Source organism: Ranitomeya variabilis, chromosome 4 (assembly GCF_051348905.1).
Source record: "Ranitomeya variabilis isolate aRanVar5 chromosome 4, aRanVar5.hap1, whole genome shotgun sequence".
In the NCBI taxonomy this organism is placed as follows: Eukaryota; Metazoa; Chordata; class Amphibia; order Anura; family Dendrobatidae; genus Ranitomeya; species Ranitomeya variabilis.
This window is the reverse complement of record NC_135235.1, coordinates 677,159,120-677,177,182: the sequence shown is the minus strand read 5'-3', so window position 1 is coordinate 677,177,182 and position 18,063 is coordinate 677,159,120. Positions and strand designations below refer to the sequence as shown.

The 18,063-nt window shown below is 42.0% G+C and overlaps 1 protein-coding gene across 2 annotated transcripts; it reads left to right on the top strand.

Annotated features, from left to right (window-relative positions):
* The first annotated feature begins 2,549 nt into the window (after positions 1-2,549).
* Positions 2,550-17,775, top strand: LOC143766354 (uncharacterized). Of its 2 annotated transcripts, none has more exons than XM_077253979.1 (7): positions 2,550-2,600; positions 5,424-5,553; positions 5,683-5,862; positions 5,945-6,068; positions 6,152-6,249; positions 6,448-6,538; positions 13,200-17,775. In XM_077253979.1, exons 2-7 carry the CDS (start codon positions 5,482-5,484, stop codon positions 14,456-14,458), a joined length of 1,824 nt encoding a protein of 607 aa, XP_077110094.1. In that variant the 5' UTR covers positions 2,550-2,600; positions 5,424-5,481; the 3' UTR covers positions 14,459-17,775. The 2 variants fall into 2 exon arrangements, with proteins under 2 accessions (XP_077110094.1, XP_077110093.1); XM_077253978.1 differs by having other exon boundaries at positions 2,551-2,600; positions 6,355-6,538.
* The last annotated feature ends 288 nt before the right edge of the window (positions 17,776-18,063 follow it).

Below are 18,063 nucleotides of genomic sequence, written 5' to 3'. Positions count from 1 at the left end.
GTGGGGCCATTATACAGTATTGAGCATCATGTGCGGCCATTGTACAGTATGGAGCATCGTGTGGGGCCATTATACAGTATGGAGCATCATGTGGAGCCAATAAACAGTATGGAGCATCATGTGGGGCCATTATACAGTATTGAGCATCATGTGCGGCCATTGTACAGTATGGAGCATCGTGTGGGGCCATTATACAGTATGGAGCATCATGTGGAGCCAATAAACAGTATGGAGCATCATGTGGGGCCATTATACAGTCTGGAGCATCATGTGGGGCCATTATACAGTCTGGAGCATCATGTGGGGCCATTATACAGTATGGAGCATCATGTGGGGCCATTATACAGTATGGAGCATCATGTGTGGCCATTTATTTTTCTGTTTATAGTTATTGTTTATGAAACAGTGTGATCAGCAGTGCTAAATGGGTGTGGTTGGGGTGTAAATATGGGTGTGACTAGTTGTGAAATGGGTGTGGCCAGGGTGTGGCCTAAAATGTGCTGCCGAGCGCCCGGGACCTTTGTCCCTCTTTGCCTTCTTCAAAAGTTGGGAGGTATGAAACACGTCATACAGACACAGCTCTGCTCTGTACACCTCTTACACACTTTTTTGCTCTGTACACACACGGCTACGCTCTCTACACATTATATGCACACAGCTTCGCTCCGTACACCTCGTACACACGCCGCTCCACTCTGTACACCTCATACACACATGACTCAGCTCCGTACACCCATGGCTCCGCTCCGTACACCTCGTACACACGTCTCCGCTCCGTACACCTCGTACACATACGGCTCCTCTCCGTACACCTCGTACACATACGGCTCCTCTCCGTACACCTCATACACACACGGCTCCTCTCTGTACACCTCGTACACACACGGCTCCTCTCCGTACACCTTGTACACATGACTCCTCTCCGTACACCTCGGACACACACAGCTCTGCTCCGTACACCTCGTACACACATGACTCAGCTCCGTACACCCATGGCTCTGCTCCGTACACCTCGTACACACGTCTCCGCTCCGTACACCTCGTACACATACGGCTCCTCTCCGTTCACCTCGTACACACACGGCTCCTCTCCGTACACCTCGTACACACGGCTCCTCTCTGTACACCTCGTACACACACGGCTCCTCTCTGTACACCTCGTACACACACGGCTCCTCTCTGTACACCTCGTACACACACGGCTCCTCTCCGTACACCTTGTACACATATGACTCCTCTCCGTACACCTCGGACACACACAGCTCTGCTCCGTACACCTCGTACACACATGACTCAGCTCCGTACACCCATGGCTCTGCTCCGTACACCTCGTACACACGTCTCCGCTCCGTACACCTCGTACACATACGGCTCCTCTCCGTTCACCTCGTACACACACGGCTCCTCTCCGTACACCTCGTACACACGGCTCCTCTCCGTACACCTCGTACACACGGCTCCTCTCTGTACACCTCGTACACACACGGCTCCTCTCCGTACACCTCGGACACACACAGCTCTGCTCTGTACACCTCGTACACACGCCGCTCCACTCTGTACACCTCATACACACATGACTCAGCTCCGTACACCCATGGCTCCGCTCCGTACACCTCGTACACACGTCTCCGCTCCGTACACCTCGTACACATACGGCTCCTCTCCGTACACCTCGTACACATACGGCTCCTCTCCGTACACCTCATACACACACGGCTCCTCTCTGTACACCTCGTACACACACGGCTCCTCTCCGTACACCTTGTACACATATGACTCCTCTCCGTACACCTCGGACACACACAGCTCTGCTCCGTACACCTCGTACACACATGACTCAGCTCCGTACACCCATGGCTCTGCTCCGTACACCTCGTACACACGTCTCCGCTCCGTACACCTCGTACACATACGGCTCCTCTCCGTTCACCTCGTACACACACGGCTCCTCTCCGTACACCTCGTACACACGGCTCCTCTCCGTACACCTCGTACACACGGCTCCTTTCTGTACACCTCGTACACACACGGCTCCTCTCCGTACACCTCGGACACACACAGCTCTGCTCCGTACACCTCGTACACATGCGGCTCCACTCCGTACACCTCGTACACACACGGCTCCTCTCCGTACACCTCGGACACACACAGCTCTGCTCCGTACACCTCGTACACATGCGGCTCCGCTCCGTACACCTCGTACACACACGGCTCCTCTCCGTACACCTCGTACACATACGACTCCTCTCCGTACACCTCATACACACACGACTCCGCTCCGTACACCTCGTACACACACGGCTCCGCTCCGTACACCTGGTACACACGTGGCTCTGCTCCGTACACCTTGTACACACACGGCTCCGCTCCGTACACCTCGTACACACACGGCTCCGCTACATCCACACTGTAAACCCCTCCTGACCCCACACATAAACTTCCCCTCATCCAGCACCATGACAACCAGCACAGCAGAGTCCTGCATAGACTGAGGCCCCTGATCATGTGACCCCTGACTCCTCCCCTCCTGTGACCTCATCACAGGTCCTGTGTGCACAGAACAACATCCATATATGCGGAGTGCGGCTCTGCAGGTGGAGGTAGGTGCTGGATTCTCTATGTGGGTTATTTATCCCTCCTCCTATATCGCCTCCATACTCCGCAGCGTTGTACACACATTATTATCACACTCGCTATAGTCCTTATTCACACCTGGGATTCCTGTCTGTGTCTGTGCAGTGATTGTGTTTTCCTCTTTGCTTCCAGACATTAATGTCCTCCCCTTATATACCAGCACAAATATTTCCTCCTGTGACCCCACATGACAATATTCCCCCTATTCACCTGCTGGCGGCCATAATTCCTTCTGTGATCCCTAAATAGTATCCTTCACCCCAAAGCCTGTTTTCACATTCCTGACCGGGCCAATTTTTACAATTCTGACCACTGTCCCTTTATGAGGTAATAACTCTGGACGCTTCAATGGATCCCGGTGATTCTGAGAATGTTTTCTCGTGACATATTGTACTTCATGATGGCAGTAAAATTTCTTTGATATGACTTGTGTTTATTTGTGAAAAGGAAATTTGGCTAAAATTTTGCAATTTTCAAACATTTAGTTTTTAGGCCCTTAAATTTGAGTCCTTTTCACACAAAATAGTTAAAAAAAAAATAACAATTCCCACATGTCTACTTTACATCAGCACAATTTTGGAAACATAATTGTTTTTGTTAGGAAGTTATCATTTTTACAACAAAATTTGCAAAACTATTTTTTTATATGACAGAAAATACCCATAAATGACCCCATTCTGAACACTGCACCCCTCAAGGTGCACAAAAACACATTAAAGAAGTTTGTTAACCCTTCAGGTGCTTCACAGGAATTTCTGGAACGTGGAAGGAAAAAATAAACGTTTACTTTTCTTTCACAAAAATTTTCCTTTAGCCCTAATGTTTTTTAACTTTCGCAAGGGTAGCAGGAGAAAATGGATTATACATTTTGTTGTGCAATTTCTCTTGAGCATTCCGATACCCCATATGTGGGGGAACCACTCTGAATCTCCCAGCGTCGCATTTCTCAGGACCATCATGCTCCCAAAAGGGGTTTGCCCAAGCCAGAGCTCGTTCGGACAGCAGAGAGATTATGACCCTGATCTTGGTCTGGTCCGAAGGAAAAAAAAAATGAGCATGAAGAGTGAAGTGGATCTGGCACTGGTTTATGAAGCCATGGCTTTCTTTTTGGGGTCTCCATTAAAACAGAATGGAAGTGAAAACTGAAGATTAGTTGTTCTACCAGACACTGGAACTCCAGGCGACTCCACTGGAGATGATGGCAATGCTGAGGAAGGAGGGCCTGTCATGGTTGAGGCGTTGTACAGTGTGCATCAGTCTGCATCACCTGGTCTTCATTCTCACTTTGCACATGAACCTCCTCATACAGGACTTGCAGAAGAGACTTGGAGTCTCTGGATCCCATTTTGTCAATGGGATTCATGGCCTGAATATACTGTAATGCTGGTGGGTATGACCTACTGTGCCATGGGCCGGGCTTATCTTGGAGGGGCGTGACTGTCTTCCGGGTTTTCACCAAAGCCTCTGATGCTGAGGATTGGCTGGGCCGCCGGTAGACACCAAGTTACAAATCCAGGGCAGTCCCCAGGACTGCAGCAGCTGACCGTAGGGTTAGAGACTCGGATACGGGATACAGGTGGGGGAGACAGAAGCATTGTCGAAACAGTTGGAGGCCAGGGCAGGCAACATAGGTTCAGAATTCACAGCCAAGGTCAGGAGCCGAGATATCAAGATAAACAAGAAGGCAAGCTGGATCGACAGGTGAGATATAACAGAAAAGGCCAATACAGGGAACTAGAGCCCGAGCTACCAAGAACATAAGTTCAGGCCAGGAGTGAAGGGTGGAGTTGCCTGATATATTACCTGCTGGCAGGTGATAGGCCAGGGAAGCAGATCTCTCCAGGACAAGATGGATACAAATTCCTGCAGAGTTCGGCCACTTCACCCATGACTTACAAACAGCAAAGCTAGAAGATAGCACCACACATCTCAGAGGCATGGTCAGGTACTGGGTGGAGCAGAGCAAAACACGCGGTGAGTAACACGGCACTTAGAAGGCATGCTTGTTACCACTGTGACATTATTTTTCGCTAAGTGGCAGGATTGCTTTATTACTGATGGATTTCAGCTGGTGTCATGACTTACCAAGGCTTTTTGCACCTTTCTTTCTTCATGTGTATACACTTTTTTCCTGTAATTTCTCATTTTTACACATAACTTACTGTAATTTATGGACATCTACGGTTTGATTTCTTTGCCAGTGCCAGATAAGATCGGTTGAGAACTACATGTCAATACCACCTATAGAAATATATCTACTTAGAAATTTGATGACATGTTCTCTACAGTTTTCATTTCACCTGCTGTAACTCAGGGGTTATATCTTGCTTGATAGAAGATCATAACAGTGAAGACCAGCTTAAGGATGATGCCCAACTGATTTCACTTGTTGCTTTGTTGGGAGTCAAGCATGGGATACAAGGACTGAGGAAAGTTTGGTCTGAATGATGCACCCATAACTTACAGCGACTGAGAGAAAAGCACTATTTTTGAGCACATCAAAAAGTATAGTAGTAGCTGGAGTATTTCCAGAACTTGTCATGGAGTGACGAGATATATACAAAAGGACCATTACCATACTGTATTGGCTGTATGAAGACTGTTGTGCTGCAAATTGAGTTATTTATATTGTTAATCGGCTCCAATATTATCTGAATATGTTTATAACTCCTGTAATCCCAACTGACAGGATATGGGTATCCTCTGTGTGACCTCTAGATGTATAAAGTGCTCTAATGCATTATTGCTTTATACCGGCATCACAACTGAACAATCTTCTTTCCTTTTAGGTTCCTACACTATAACATACTAAAAATGTATCTATATAACTTTCCTGACCCATGAAGGATGCATAGGGACAAGATGGCGGAGAGGATATTACACCTCACCCTAGAGATCCTCTTCCGGCTTACTGGAGAGGTGAGAGATTCTGATGAAGTCACATTACATCATTCTTATCTATGGGAATAACAGATGGACAGAACTGGAGAGGTGAGGACTCTGGAAATGTCTGTAGTGAGATTTATTAATGTGTCTCTCCATAACCAGGATTACACAGTAGTGAAGAAGACCTCTAGTGAGCACTGTCAGGACCCTGTGTCTGAGAGATGGGGAACACCCCTGAGCCCAATCACTGTGCCTCCACTTCACCCCCTGATACATGAGGACATCAATGACCAGAAGATCCTAGAACTCGCCTACAAGATTATTGAGTTGCTGACTGGAGAGGTGACACTGCTGGGAATGCTGGGACATTATACAGTAATGCTATGAAAGGATCAGGGGATGACGGTATCATTGTATGTGTCAGGTTCCTATAAGGTGTCAGGATGTCACCGTCTATTTCTCCATGGAGGAGTGGGAGTATTTAGAAGGACACAAAGATGTGTACAAGGACATCATGGTGGAGGTTCCCCAGACCCTCACATCACCAGGTAATAGACAGGGCTAAGTACACATGGCCTATAATTATATGTAGGTAAAGAATAAGTTCAGTGCTTGTATGTGTTTCCTCCAGATCTATCCAGTAAGAGGACAACACCGGAAAGAAGTCCCTGCGCTTTTCATGCACCGGACTGTAAACAAGAAATTCTCAATGTTCCTCAGGATCATCAGGTAGATGAAGAGAAAGTGTCATGAGATCTCCAATATGATGTCTAGAGAGCTGTAAGGGTCTTGTGCTCAGTCTTATTTTATCCACCAGTATTATATGTTTTATAGTTGTGTGATGAGAACAATGGAGATGGCAGGATTAGAGCTGATCGTAGATGGGACTTCTCCATATGTCTGTGGCATTTGCAGTATTTATTTCAGGATGAAGATCTGACCCATCCTTATACTACAGAGACATATGTGTGGAGGGATGAGTGGTGGAAAGAGGAGATACCTACAGATAACCGACAAGGTGAGTAGTAACCACTAAATGCAGAGAAGTCATAGATCCTTCTCATGGGAATATATATACATTTGTGCTCAAAAGTTTACATACCTTGGCTGAATTTTTGCTTTCTTGGGCCTTTTTTCAGAGAATATGAGTGATAACACCAAAACGTTTTCTCCACTCATGATTAGTGGTAGGTTGACACAATTTTATTGTCTAGCTACTGTGTTTTCTCTTTTAAAATTATAATGACAACCCAAAAGATCCAAATGACCCTGATCAAAAGTTTACATACATTCATCAATGACAGCTTGAAGTCATTTGTGGTAGTTGTGGATGAGGTTCTTCATTTTCTCAGATGGTAAATCTGCCCACTCTTCTTGGCAAAAAGCCTCCAGTTCCTGTAAATTCCTGGGCTGTCTAGCATGAACTGCACGCTTGAGATCTCCCCAGAGTGGCTCAATGATATTGAGGTCAGGAGACTGAGATGGCCACTCTAGAACCTTCACTTTGTTCTGCTGTAGCCAATGACAGGTCGACTTGACCTTGTGTTTAGGATCATTGTCATGTTAAAACGTCCAAGTACGTCCCATGCGTATCAGTATTTTCTGATAACGTGCTGCATTCATCTTTCCTTCAACTTTGACCAAGTTTCCTGTGTTTTTAATCCCCAAAACATCAGCAATCCACCTCCGTGCTTTACAGTAGGAATGATATTCCTTTCATCATAGGCTTTGTTGACCGCTCTCCAAATGTAACTTTTATAGTTGTGGCCAAAAAGTTAAATTTTGGTTTCATCACTCCATATTACCTTGTTCCAGAAGTTTTGAGGCTTGTCTCTGTGCTGTTTTGCGTATTGTAGGCAAGATACTTTGTGGCATTTGCCCAGTAATGGCTTTCTGCTGGCGACTCGACCATGCAGACCATTTTTCTTCAAGTTCCTCCTTATTGTGCATCTTGAAACAGCCAAACCGCTAGTATTCAGAGAGTCCAGTATTTCAGCTGATATTAATTGTGGGTTTTACTTTGTATCCCGAAAAATTTTCTTGGCAGTTGTGTACAAAAATTTTTTTTGGTCTACCTGACCGTCGTTTTGTTTTTACAGAGCCCCTTATTTTGCATTTGTTAATCAGTTTGAACACTGCTGACTGGCATTATCAATTCCTTGGATATCTTTTTGTATCCCTTTCCTGTTTTATACAGTTCAACTGCCTTTTCCCGTAGATCCGTTGACAGTTCTTTTGCTTTCCCCATGACTCACAATCCAGAAACGTCAGTGGCTGGATGAAAGATGCAAGTGTCTGTCTGGATCCCAGAAACTCACTCAACTTTTATGCACACACACTGATTACAAGCAAACAGGTCACAGGTGAGGATGTTACTCTTAGTAGCTATTCAAACCCATTTGTGTCAACTTCTGTGCATGTTATCAGGCCAAAATCACCAGTGTATGTAAAATTTTGATCTATGTCATTTGGATGTTTTGAATTGTCATTATGATTTAAAAAGAGAAAACACAGTAGTTTGACAATAAAGGGCTTCAACCAACCACTAACCATGAGTGGAGAAAAAGTTTTGGTGTTATCATTCATATTCTCTGAAAAAAAGGCCAAGAAAGCAAAATTTCTGCTGGAGTATATAAACTTTTGAGCACAACGGTAGATAATACATATGTGTGTATATGTATATATACACTGCTCAAAAAATAAAGGGAACACTTAAACACCACAATGTAACTCCAATTCAATCACACTTTTGTGAAATCCAGAAATCAACTGTCCAGTTATGAAGCAACAGGTTGAAATTATAGACAATTAGCAAGACAACCCCTATAAAGGGGTGGTTCTGCAGGTGGTGATCTCAGACCATTTCTCTGTTCTCATGTTTTTTTCTGTTGTTTTGGTTACTTTTGCATCTTGTCATTACTCTCACCCCTAGATGTATAGTAGCATGAGGCGATGGTACAACCCACAGAAGTTGCTCAGGCAGTGTAGCTCATCCAGGATGGCACATGAATGCGAGCTGTGGCAAGAAGGGTAGCTATGTCTATTAGCACAGTGTTCAGAGCATGGACCAGGTACCAGGAGACAGGCCAGTACACCAGATATGGGGGGGGTGTAAAAGAGCAAGAACCCAGCAGCAGGCCCGCTACCTCCTCGTTTGTGCAAGGAGAAACGGGATAAGCAGTGCCAGAGCCCTGCAAAATGACTTCCAGCAGACCACTAACAGCCATGTGTCTGCTCAAACTGTCAGAAAAAGACTCCATGAGGGTAGTATGAGGGCCCAACGTCTACAAGTGGGTGTTATGCTTACAGCCCAACACCATGGAAGGTGATTGGCATTTGCAAGAGAACACCAAGATTGGCAGATGCGACATTGGTGCCCTGTGCTTTTCACGGATGAGAGCAGGTTCACACTGAGCATGTGTGACAGAGTCTGGAGACACTGTGAAGAGCATTCTGCTGCCTGCAATATCCGATTTGGCAGTGGGTCAGTAATGGTGTGAGGGGGCATTTTTTTTTTTTGGGAGGGCCACACAACCATCCATGTGCTAGTCATACTGGGATGAGATCCTCAGACCCATTGTGAAACCATATGCAGGTGCACTGGGCCCTGGGTTCCTTGTGATGCATGACAATGCTAGGACTCATGTGGCTGAAGTGTGTCAGCAGTTCCCACATGATGAAGGCATTGATGCTATAGACTGGCCTGCCTGTTCTCCAGACCTGAATCTAATCGAGCACATCTGGTACATCATGTCTTGTTCCATCCATGAATGCCACATTGTACCACAGACTGTCCAGGAGCTGACTGATGGTTTAATCAATAAGTCAAGTACTTGACAAAGGCCAACATGGCCGAAACGTTGTATGTTACTATGGCAGAATAAAGACTGTTTTGATACCCTCTTCACCTGGAACGGATGCTGCTTCTTTTTCTACATTTGTGAGTATTGTTCCAATTGGATCCTTGGACTTTGGAGCGTGCATCCCAATACTCTGGTGCTGTTGGTTGTGTTTTTTTACTGATGGTTTAATCAATGTCGGGGTGGAGATCCCTCAGGAGAACATTCACTTGCCTCATCAGGACCATTCCCAAGCGTTGTAGGGAGGTCATACAGGCACGTGGAGGCCACACACACTACTGAGCATCATTTCCTTGTCTTGAGGCATTTCCAATAAAGTTGGATCAGACTGTAATTTGATTTTCCACTTTGATTTTGAGTATCATTCCAATTCCAGACCTCCATGGGATATTAATTTTGATTTACATTGATCATTTTATGTTTTACTATTCTTAATGCATTCCACTATTTAATGAATAATATCTAGGATGTAGTATTTTAGTGTTCCTTTTATTTTTTTGAGCAGTGTATATCTGCAGTGTCATAACTAATTCTTAACAAATAAAAGCTTTCAAAAAAATACAACAATAGAATAGTACAAAATTACTTTGGTGGGAGGGTTGCTTTATTTTCAGCTCCTTTTCTTGAAGAGGACACTACTGCCAAGATTTTCTATTCTTCCTTCTAATTACTAATTCAGGGGACGCTGTCTACATGGCCTCCCAATTCTTCCCTCCATTATTGATGCCACTGTCAATAGTAACAGTGGCCTTTAGATGTTTCTAATACAGAAGGGACCCTTTTTTCAGTTTGCTTCCTCACTGCCCAATTACAACACAGCTTTAATGTAAAAAGAATAATAATTAAATAAAAGGAACAGATAACTTGCATCGGCTCCTCCCGGAGAATATGAGCTATAAATTGGTCACAAAATTTAAGCCATCTGTCTAACATGTCAAAAATAATTAAAAAACTTGTCAAATTGCTAATCTGTCATCATACCGCCACACAAAAAATGGTTAAAAAACAATTAAAAGTTGTATGTAAAACATAGTGGTATCACTGATAATGACAACTCAACTCAAAGGCTAAGTTCACATTAGGCATTTTTGCTGCACTCCTTTGCAGAAAAGAAGCCGCATCAAAAGCATATTTTTGGTGCTGTTTCCAGGATCCCAAAGTTCATTTGGCTTCCACAACAGGAGCATGAACACAGGTCACCAATACAAGACATATGTTCATGAAAAAATATGTATACAAATGTAACAGCTGAGGAAGGTGAATTGGTCTGGAATAATTTACCTAAGACGCTGGCAGTGCATTGAGTTTGTAGGACACTGTTTACTTTCACATTTTGGTCTGCCATTGAGTTGCTCATGCATCGTGCACCTCACACCTTGGTCAGCCACAGGCATTGTTCAATTTCAAACCTTTGTCAGCCAATGTTTACTTTGTACACATCACTACTTTAATTTAACTGCACTAATCCAAACTGCCATCTCAGGTGACCAAGACAAGAAGGTAAACCTGGAAAAATCACAAAAATAAATGGGTTTCATATACTGCTGTACTTGCCATGTTTCATTTTGTTAGCATTTGTTTCATCACCCATTGCTTTCAATGGGTGAAAATTGCTGTAAAAAACACTGAAAGTGACATGCTCCATGTACAAAAAAATGTGCAAAGCACAAAATACTGAAGTCAAAAAACATGCAAAGCACAAGGCACTGATAACAAAATTCAAGCTGTATACATGAGATTTCTAAAATCTCATAGGCTTTGCTCGTACTGTCGTACAGCTGAAAATTGGCATAAAAAATGCATATAAAGCAGCAGAAACCTCTAGTGTGAACTTAGCCTAAAATAAGCTTTTAAATGGTTCTTTTGGCAAATAATTAAAAAAGTTATAGCGATAAAAAAAATCATTCACTATGCAAAAGTGCCAAGAAAGTTATGATCACTTTTAATACATTGAACAGTTTAAAAAGTATATATATTCCCAAATTGATCTTTTTTTTAATTCATTTTGCTTCCTTAACCCCTTCCTGACGTCGGACGGGATAGTACGTCCGACGTCAGGTCCCCTGCTTTGATGCAGGGCTCCGCGGTGAGCCCGCATCAAAGCCGGGACATGTCAGCTGTTTTGAACAGCTGACATGTGCCCGCAATAGTGGTGGGTGAAATCGCGATTCACCTGCCGCTATTAACTAGTTAAATGCCGCTGTCAAACGCAGACAGCGGCATTTAACTACCGCATCCGGCCGGGCGTCCGGAAATGATGTCATCGCCGACCCCCGTCACATGATCGGAGGTCGGCGATGCTTCAGTATTGTAACCATAGAGGTCCTTGAGACCTCTATGGTTACTGATCGCCGGTAGCTGTGAGCGCCACCCTGTGGTCGGCGCTCACAGCACACCTAATTTTCTGCTGCATAGCAGCGATCTTATGATCGCTGCTACATAGCAGAGCCGATCGGATTGTGCCTGCTTCTAGCCTCCCATGGACGCTATTGAAGCATGGCAAAAGTGAAAAAAAAAGTGAAAAAAAATGTGAAAAAAATAAAAAAAACATAAAAGTTTAAATCACCCCCCTTTCGCCCCAATCAAAATAAATCAATTAAAAAAAAAAAAACCTACACATATTTGGTATCGCCGCGTTCAGAATCGCCCGACCTATCAATAATAAAAAGCATTAACCTGATCGCTAAACGGCGTAATGAGAAAAAAAATCCGAAACGCCAGAATTACGTTTTTTTTGGTCTCCGCGACATTGCATTAAAATGCAATAACGGGCGATCAAAAGAACGTATCTGCACCAAAATGGTATCATTAAAAACGCCAGCTCGGCACACAAAAAATAAGCCCTCACATGACCCCAGATCACGAAAAATGGAGATGCTACAGGTATCAGAAAATGGCGCAATTTTTTTTTTTTTTTTTTTTAGCAAAGATTGGAATTTTTTTTCACGACTTAGGTAAAAAATAACCTAGTCATGTTAGGTGTCTATGAACTCGTAATGACCTGGAGAATCATAGTGGCAGGTCAGTTTTAGCATTTAGTGAACCTAGCAAAAAAGCCAAGCAAAAAACAAGTGTGGGATTGCACTTTTTTTGCAATTTCACCGCACTTGGAATTTTTTTCCCGCTTTCTAGTACACGACATGGTAAAACCAATGATGTCATTCAAAAGTACAACTCGTCCCGCAAGAAATAAGCCCTCACATGGCCAAATTGACGGAAAAATAAAAAAGTTATGGCTCTGGGAAGGAGGGGAGTGAAAAACGAATACAGAAAAACGGAAAATCCCACGGTCATGAAGGGGTTAAAGTCAAAATGAAGAGTGATTACAAATTTTGCACCACGAGATGCTGCCAATAAAAACTTAAATTCATCTTGAAAAAAAAAAAAAAAAGCCTTCGATCCAGGTTTATCGTCTGTCAGTAGAACAATAGGGGATCTACATGGTACTTGTAGCGCAAACATTCTGTAGAAGAAATAATTTCCATAAACTATTTTAGCAAAATTGGCCCTCCCAAAGCCAAATGCTTCTCCTGTCTGTGAATTTCAGGGTGCCCAAACAGCAGTTAGCGTTCGCATGTATTGACACTGCTGTCTTGAGGAGAACTTTCTTAACAATTCAGGCCTAGAATCATCTTCGGGTGCTTGTTTTGAGGCAGTGGTTAGATTGTGATTTAGTTAGCAATACAAAGCGAATTTTGTTGCTGGTCTCCTAATTTTTATGGGTATTTTTAGATAAAAAAGTTATAAAATATCAGTATAAATGTTAGGTGATAATGATAATAGTCAAGACTAATAAAAATCTAATTTTACTCTTGTCAGATGACTGTTCCAGGAGCTCAGAGGAATATCGCATATTTATAGATTGTAAAGCAGATGATCATTGTATGACACAAGACACATATGAAGAACATGCCATTATTCCAAATATAGCCCTTCACAGCAAAGATCTATCATCTGATCTTTTTGAACAAGTCATATCTTCTGATTCAACACAGAATTTGGGGAAAAATAAATGTCACAGCAGAGGTGTTATAAATCCAAAAGATCACACAGGGGAGAAGCCGTTTTCATGTTCAGATTGTGGAAAATGTTTTGACTGGAAATCAAAACTTATTAAACATAAGAAAGCTCACACAATGGAGAAGCCATTTTCATGTGAAGAATGTGGGAAATGTTTTAGTGACAAATCTGTTCTTTTTAGACATCAGATTAGTCACACAGGTGCAAAGCCGTATTCATGTTCGGAATGTGGAAAATGTTTTAAACAGAAATGGGGTCTTGCAACACATCAGCGAATTCATACAGGCACAATGCCATATTCATGTTCAGAATGTGGGAAACCTTTTAATAATAAGTCAAATCTCGTTAGACATCAGTGGGTTCACACAGGAGTGAAGCCATTTTCATGTTCAGAATGTGGGACGCTTTTCACTGACAAGTCATCTCTTATTAACCATCAAAATATTCACACAGGGGCAAAGCCGTATTCATGTTCAGAATGTGGAAAATGTTTTAACCTGAAAGGAAATCTTATTAAACATAAGAAAAGTCACATAGGAGAGAAGCCATTTTCTTGTGAAGAATGTGGAAAATGTTTTAGTGAAAAATCTATTCTTCATAGACATCAGAGAATTCACACCGGCGCAAAACCTTTTTCATGTTCAGATTGTGGAAAATCTTTCAACCAGAAATCATGTCTTGTTACACATCAGAGAACTCACACAGGAGCAAAGCCGTATTCATGTTCAGAATGTGGGAAATGTTATCCTGCAAAGTCAAATCTTGTTAGACATCAGTGGGCTCACAAAGGGGTGAAGCCATTTTCATGTTCAGAATGTGGAAAACGTTTTATTTATAAATCTTCTCTTGTTTCACATCAAAACATTCACACAGGGGTGAAGCCATTTTCATGTTCCGTATGTGGAAAAAGTTTTAGCCAGAATTCAGATCTTATTAGACATCAAAGAACTCACACAGGGAAGAAGCCATATTCATGCCCAGAATGTGAGAAATGTTTTTCCAAGAGATCGAGTCTTAACAACCATCAAAAAACTCACACAGAGCACAAACACCTTTAATGTACCATATGCAAAATCTATTTTTCCCCTCAAATCAGAAACTCAATCAAGCCTTCCCCCTACACTCCCTTGTGACAACAATCCCCTTTATCTAAACTAGTGGACCATGCTACCCTTGATTTTTGGGGGCATGGAAAGGTGTTAAGTATTTGGTCCAACTTTTTGTTAAATCATCCTCTTTTCCTATCGTTGATATCTTAAAATATTAATATGACCTTCATAATTCTACATTCTTTCAGTTTCTCCTGCTCATACTTGCCTTTGGTGTGAAGTTTGGCTTGCTTCAGGTGTAATTAGGACCCTCTAAGTTGGGGTTGTTACAAAGATGAACTAATCTGGCTAAACCCTTAACATGTACAGGTTACACATTCAGTCTGCCATCTACGTCTACTATCAAATCTTTCGACAGTGTCCTGATGACGTGGTTGAGGGCTATGGTTGGTCTTAAGGCCAGTGACTTGGGGAAAATAGTGGATTCTTTCCTTCCCTTGAGGACAAGCTCTAGGAGAGGTTTGGTACATACTGCAGAGTATACTGCGTTCAATTAAACTGCAAACAATGGGAATCTTTAACTTGGATATATGATTTCTATGTAGAGCAGCACAAGGAACTTTTATATATGCTATCTGGTCCTACCCTAAATTGACCTGGCTGGGAATGGTCCTTTTTATGCACACTTAATTTGAGTTTCCTAGGATCCTCTCTCCACAAATATGTCTTCTTATGCACTTTAAATGATATTGATTTTGTACAAAAGGCTGTACTTCTTTTCTATACCAGAAAAGTAGTTGGAATGGAATGGAACTGGACTAGTATGCCATCATTATCCCATTTGGTTAATTTGGTTAAAATATCCCTTTCTATAAATTACTTTAAATGTCCAGAAAATGGCCAGATACATTTTAGAAAATCATGTTGCTTTGGCTTGAGACAGAGATTACGGTTGTTTCTGAGGCATCTTCCCTAATTGACAATTTACTAGGTTTACTATTGTAGTTCAATCAATTCTCTGCACTACTTCTTTTGGGTTTAAACAGGAGAGGAGTGTGGGAGTAAATGTGGTGTTGTTGTGTACGTGATAAATAATATTTGGGCCTGGGCTGTCTGAGGCCCTTCCTTTTATAACTGAGCTATGAAAAGTCCTTTTAAGTGGTGACATAAATTTTTACGTGTTCTACTCTGTAATCTGTCCTCATTATAAAAGTTGTGTTCTCGTTTTCATATGTGTTAAAAATGACACTTTATTTGCTTTATCTACATGTTCTTGTCCTTTATTGTCATAAATAAAGCTTTAAAAATTAAGCAGAAAAACATTCTCATGTCCCAGAGTTTTTGAAATGTTTTATGCACAAATTGCATCTGCTTATCATATCAAAGGACTCACACGGGAATGGGTGGTAGACTTTTTTTTTCTTGTTTTACTTACAAATTGTAAAATAAAAATAGAACATTTCCATTCAAAATAAAGTCACACATCTTTTTCAAGAAATGGGAGAGGATGTTTAGAATACTTAGTCCCTGATTCATCAAAGCTACCGACGTCGTTCACGTCAGTCCTGATGAAGGAACATGGTGGATTTGCCACAAATCTTATTCCTATTAGGGGCTAGAGTAAGATGTGTGGCGTAAGCTTGTCATGAATTAGAGTAGTAGGATTTGATACGCCTTGTCCTGCCCTAGCTCAACCCATTTTGGCAGAGCATTGCGAAAACACCAATGATAGAAAACTGCAAACCAATAATAATAAAACTTACATTTTATTAAATATATAAAACAGAAACTACAAACCCTACAAATATAATAAGAACAAGACATCACAAGCAAGTAAAAAAAAAAAACACCGTCACCTAGTGACTGATGAATAAAACCAAAGTCTAAGCCTTGCCAAGTAGGTGGTAAGTAGGTGGTAAGTTTGCAGCAGCCCGTTCAACACATATGGTAACGGACTGCTGTAAACGTAAGTGCCGGTATGGAAGCATGCTAGCGCAGATAGAGTATCTGCTAGCTCTATCTGCGCTAGCAATGACGGACCCGGAAACGCTGCAGCCCGCGTCTCCGGGTCCGTCACTCAATGACGACACATCCCTAGCGCACGCCCATTGTGGGCAGGTGCTAGTGATGCGTCCGACATTGGAGTCAATGGCGGCGTTAAACAGACTACGTTACACCGTGTTTTGCCGCTGTGTAACGTAGTCCGTCTAACGGACGCCAGCAACGCAGTGTGAACCCAGCCTAAGCCACCTAGAAAGACACCTGTACATCTATTTGTAACAACACAATATAGCAAATAGATTCAGTGAATACCCTCAAACTCCAAGAGGCGAGGCAAGGAACTAGGTCCCACCGCACCCGACGCGCGTTTTGCAGGAAATGCTTTTTCCAGGGGTGATGGGAAGTTAAAATGCAATATATTTAAGAGAGAAGATATTCAATAAGGTGACTGCATTACTTACTCCACACCTGTGTAGACCTTCGGCTTATAGCTTGCAGCTGTATACACAACTCGATGCCCACCAGAAAGGTTGCACACCGAAACCAGCAGAAGAGGTGGACACCCATGATGCTACTACACGTTTTATTTGGCATATATTTATTATTCTTGTCATATATCACCTACTTTGCAAGGCTTCCAGTTTGGTTTTATTTAAAAGTCACTAGGTGAGCTCCTGCTTTTCTTTTTAACTTGGCTGTCATGTTTAATTCTTATTGTATTTGTTGTATTTGTGGTTCCTGTTTTATATATTTAATAAAATGTAAGTGTTTTATTATTATTATTGACTGTATTTTTCAATTATTGGTGTTTTCTGTCCATAATACATATAAGCCTTACTATATGGATTGTGATTATAGGTATTTAGAGGTTTGCGAACGTAGCATAAAAAAGCCAGAAGTTTCATGTTTTCTCAATGTTGTATGCCTTTATTGTTACCGTTTTTTCTATATTTACTATTTTGACATATTTTAAGGTTTCATATGATCCAACTACTTTTATTGCAATATAATAAAGATACATTCAAAAATAAGCTTTTAATTATTAAAGATAATTTATTCAAAACCTTGTGAAAAAGTAATTGCTCCCCATAACAAAATAGGTTGTGCCACCCTATGCAGTAATAAATCATTATTTCGTGGTAACTTGCAACGAGTTTATTTTACATCACCGTGGAGGAATTTCGAACACTTTCCTGTGCAGAATTGTTTTAATCCTTGCACAATGCAGTTTTCAAGCATGAACTGTCTGTTAAAATTCTTGCCACAGGATCCCAATGAGATTCAAATTAGGACCCAGCCTCTTCAACACCTTAATTTTTTTTAATTTTGAGCCGTTCAGAGATGCACTGTGTGACTTCATGATAGAGATCAGAATTCAGGGTTTCGTCAACTCCTCTGCTGTTATCAGTCCAAAAGGTTAATAAACCTGAATATTTAAGAAAGTAAAAGTGCTGTTTTGTCTTTCTTAGGAGAATATCTGTGTGCAGAATTATTGGGTAATTATTAGTGTGCAGAATTATTATGTAACTAAGTGAAAAATGTAAATTTTTCATCTCAATCAAGCAGCTCAATTTACAAAATACATTTGTGACATTTCATAAAAATCTCAGTGA

What these genes read in the sequence shown, in the direction of transcription:
- LOC143766354 (XM_077253978.1), top strand. Translation starts at nt 5,482, where the DNA reads ATGCATAGGGACAAGATGGCGGAGAGGATATTACACCTCACCCTAGAG. An exon ending in TCTTCCGGCTTACTGGAGAG is followed by an intron (nt 5,554 to 5,682) that starts GTGAGAGATTCT and finishes CTCCATAACCAG; the next exon opens with GATTACACAGTAGTGAAGAA. An exon ending in ACCTACAGATAACCGACAAG is followed by an intron (nt 6,539 to 13,199) that starts GTGAGTAGTAAC and finishes TACTCTTGTCAG; the next exon opens with ATGACTGTTCCAGGAGCTCA.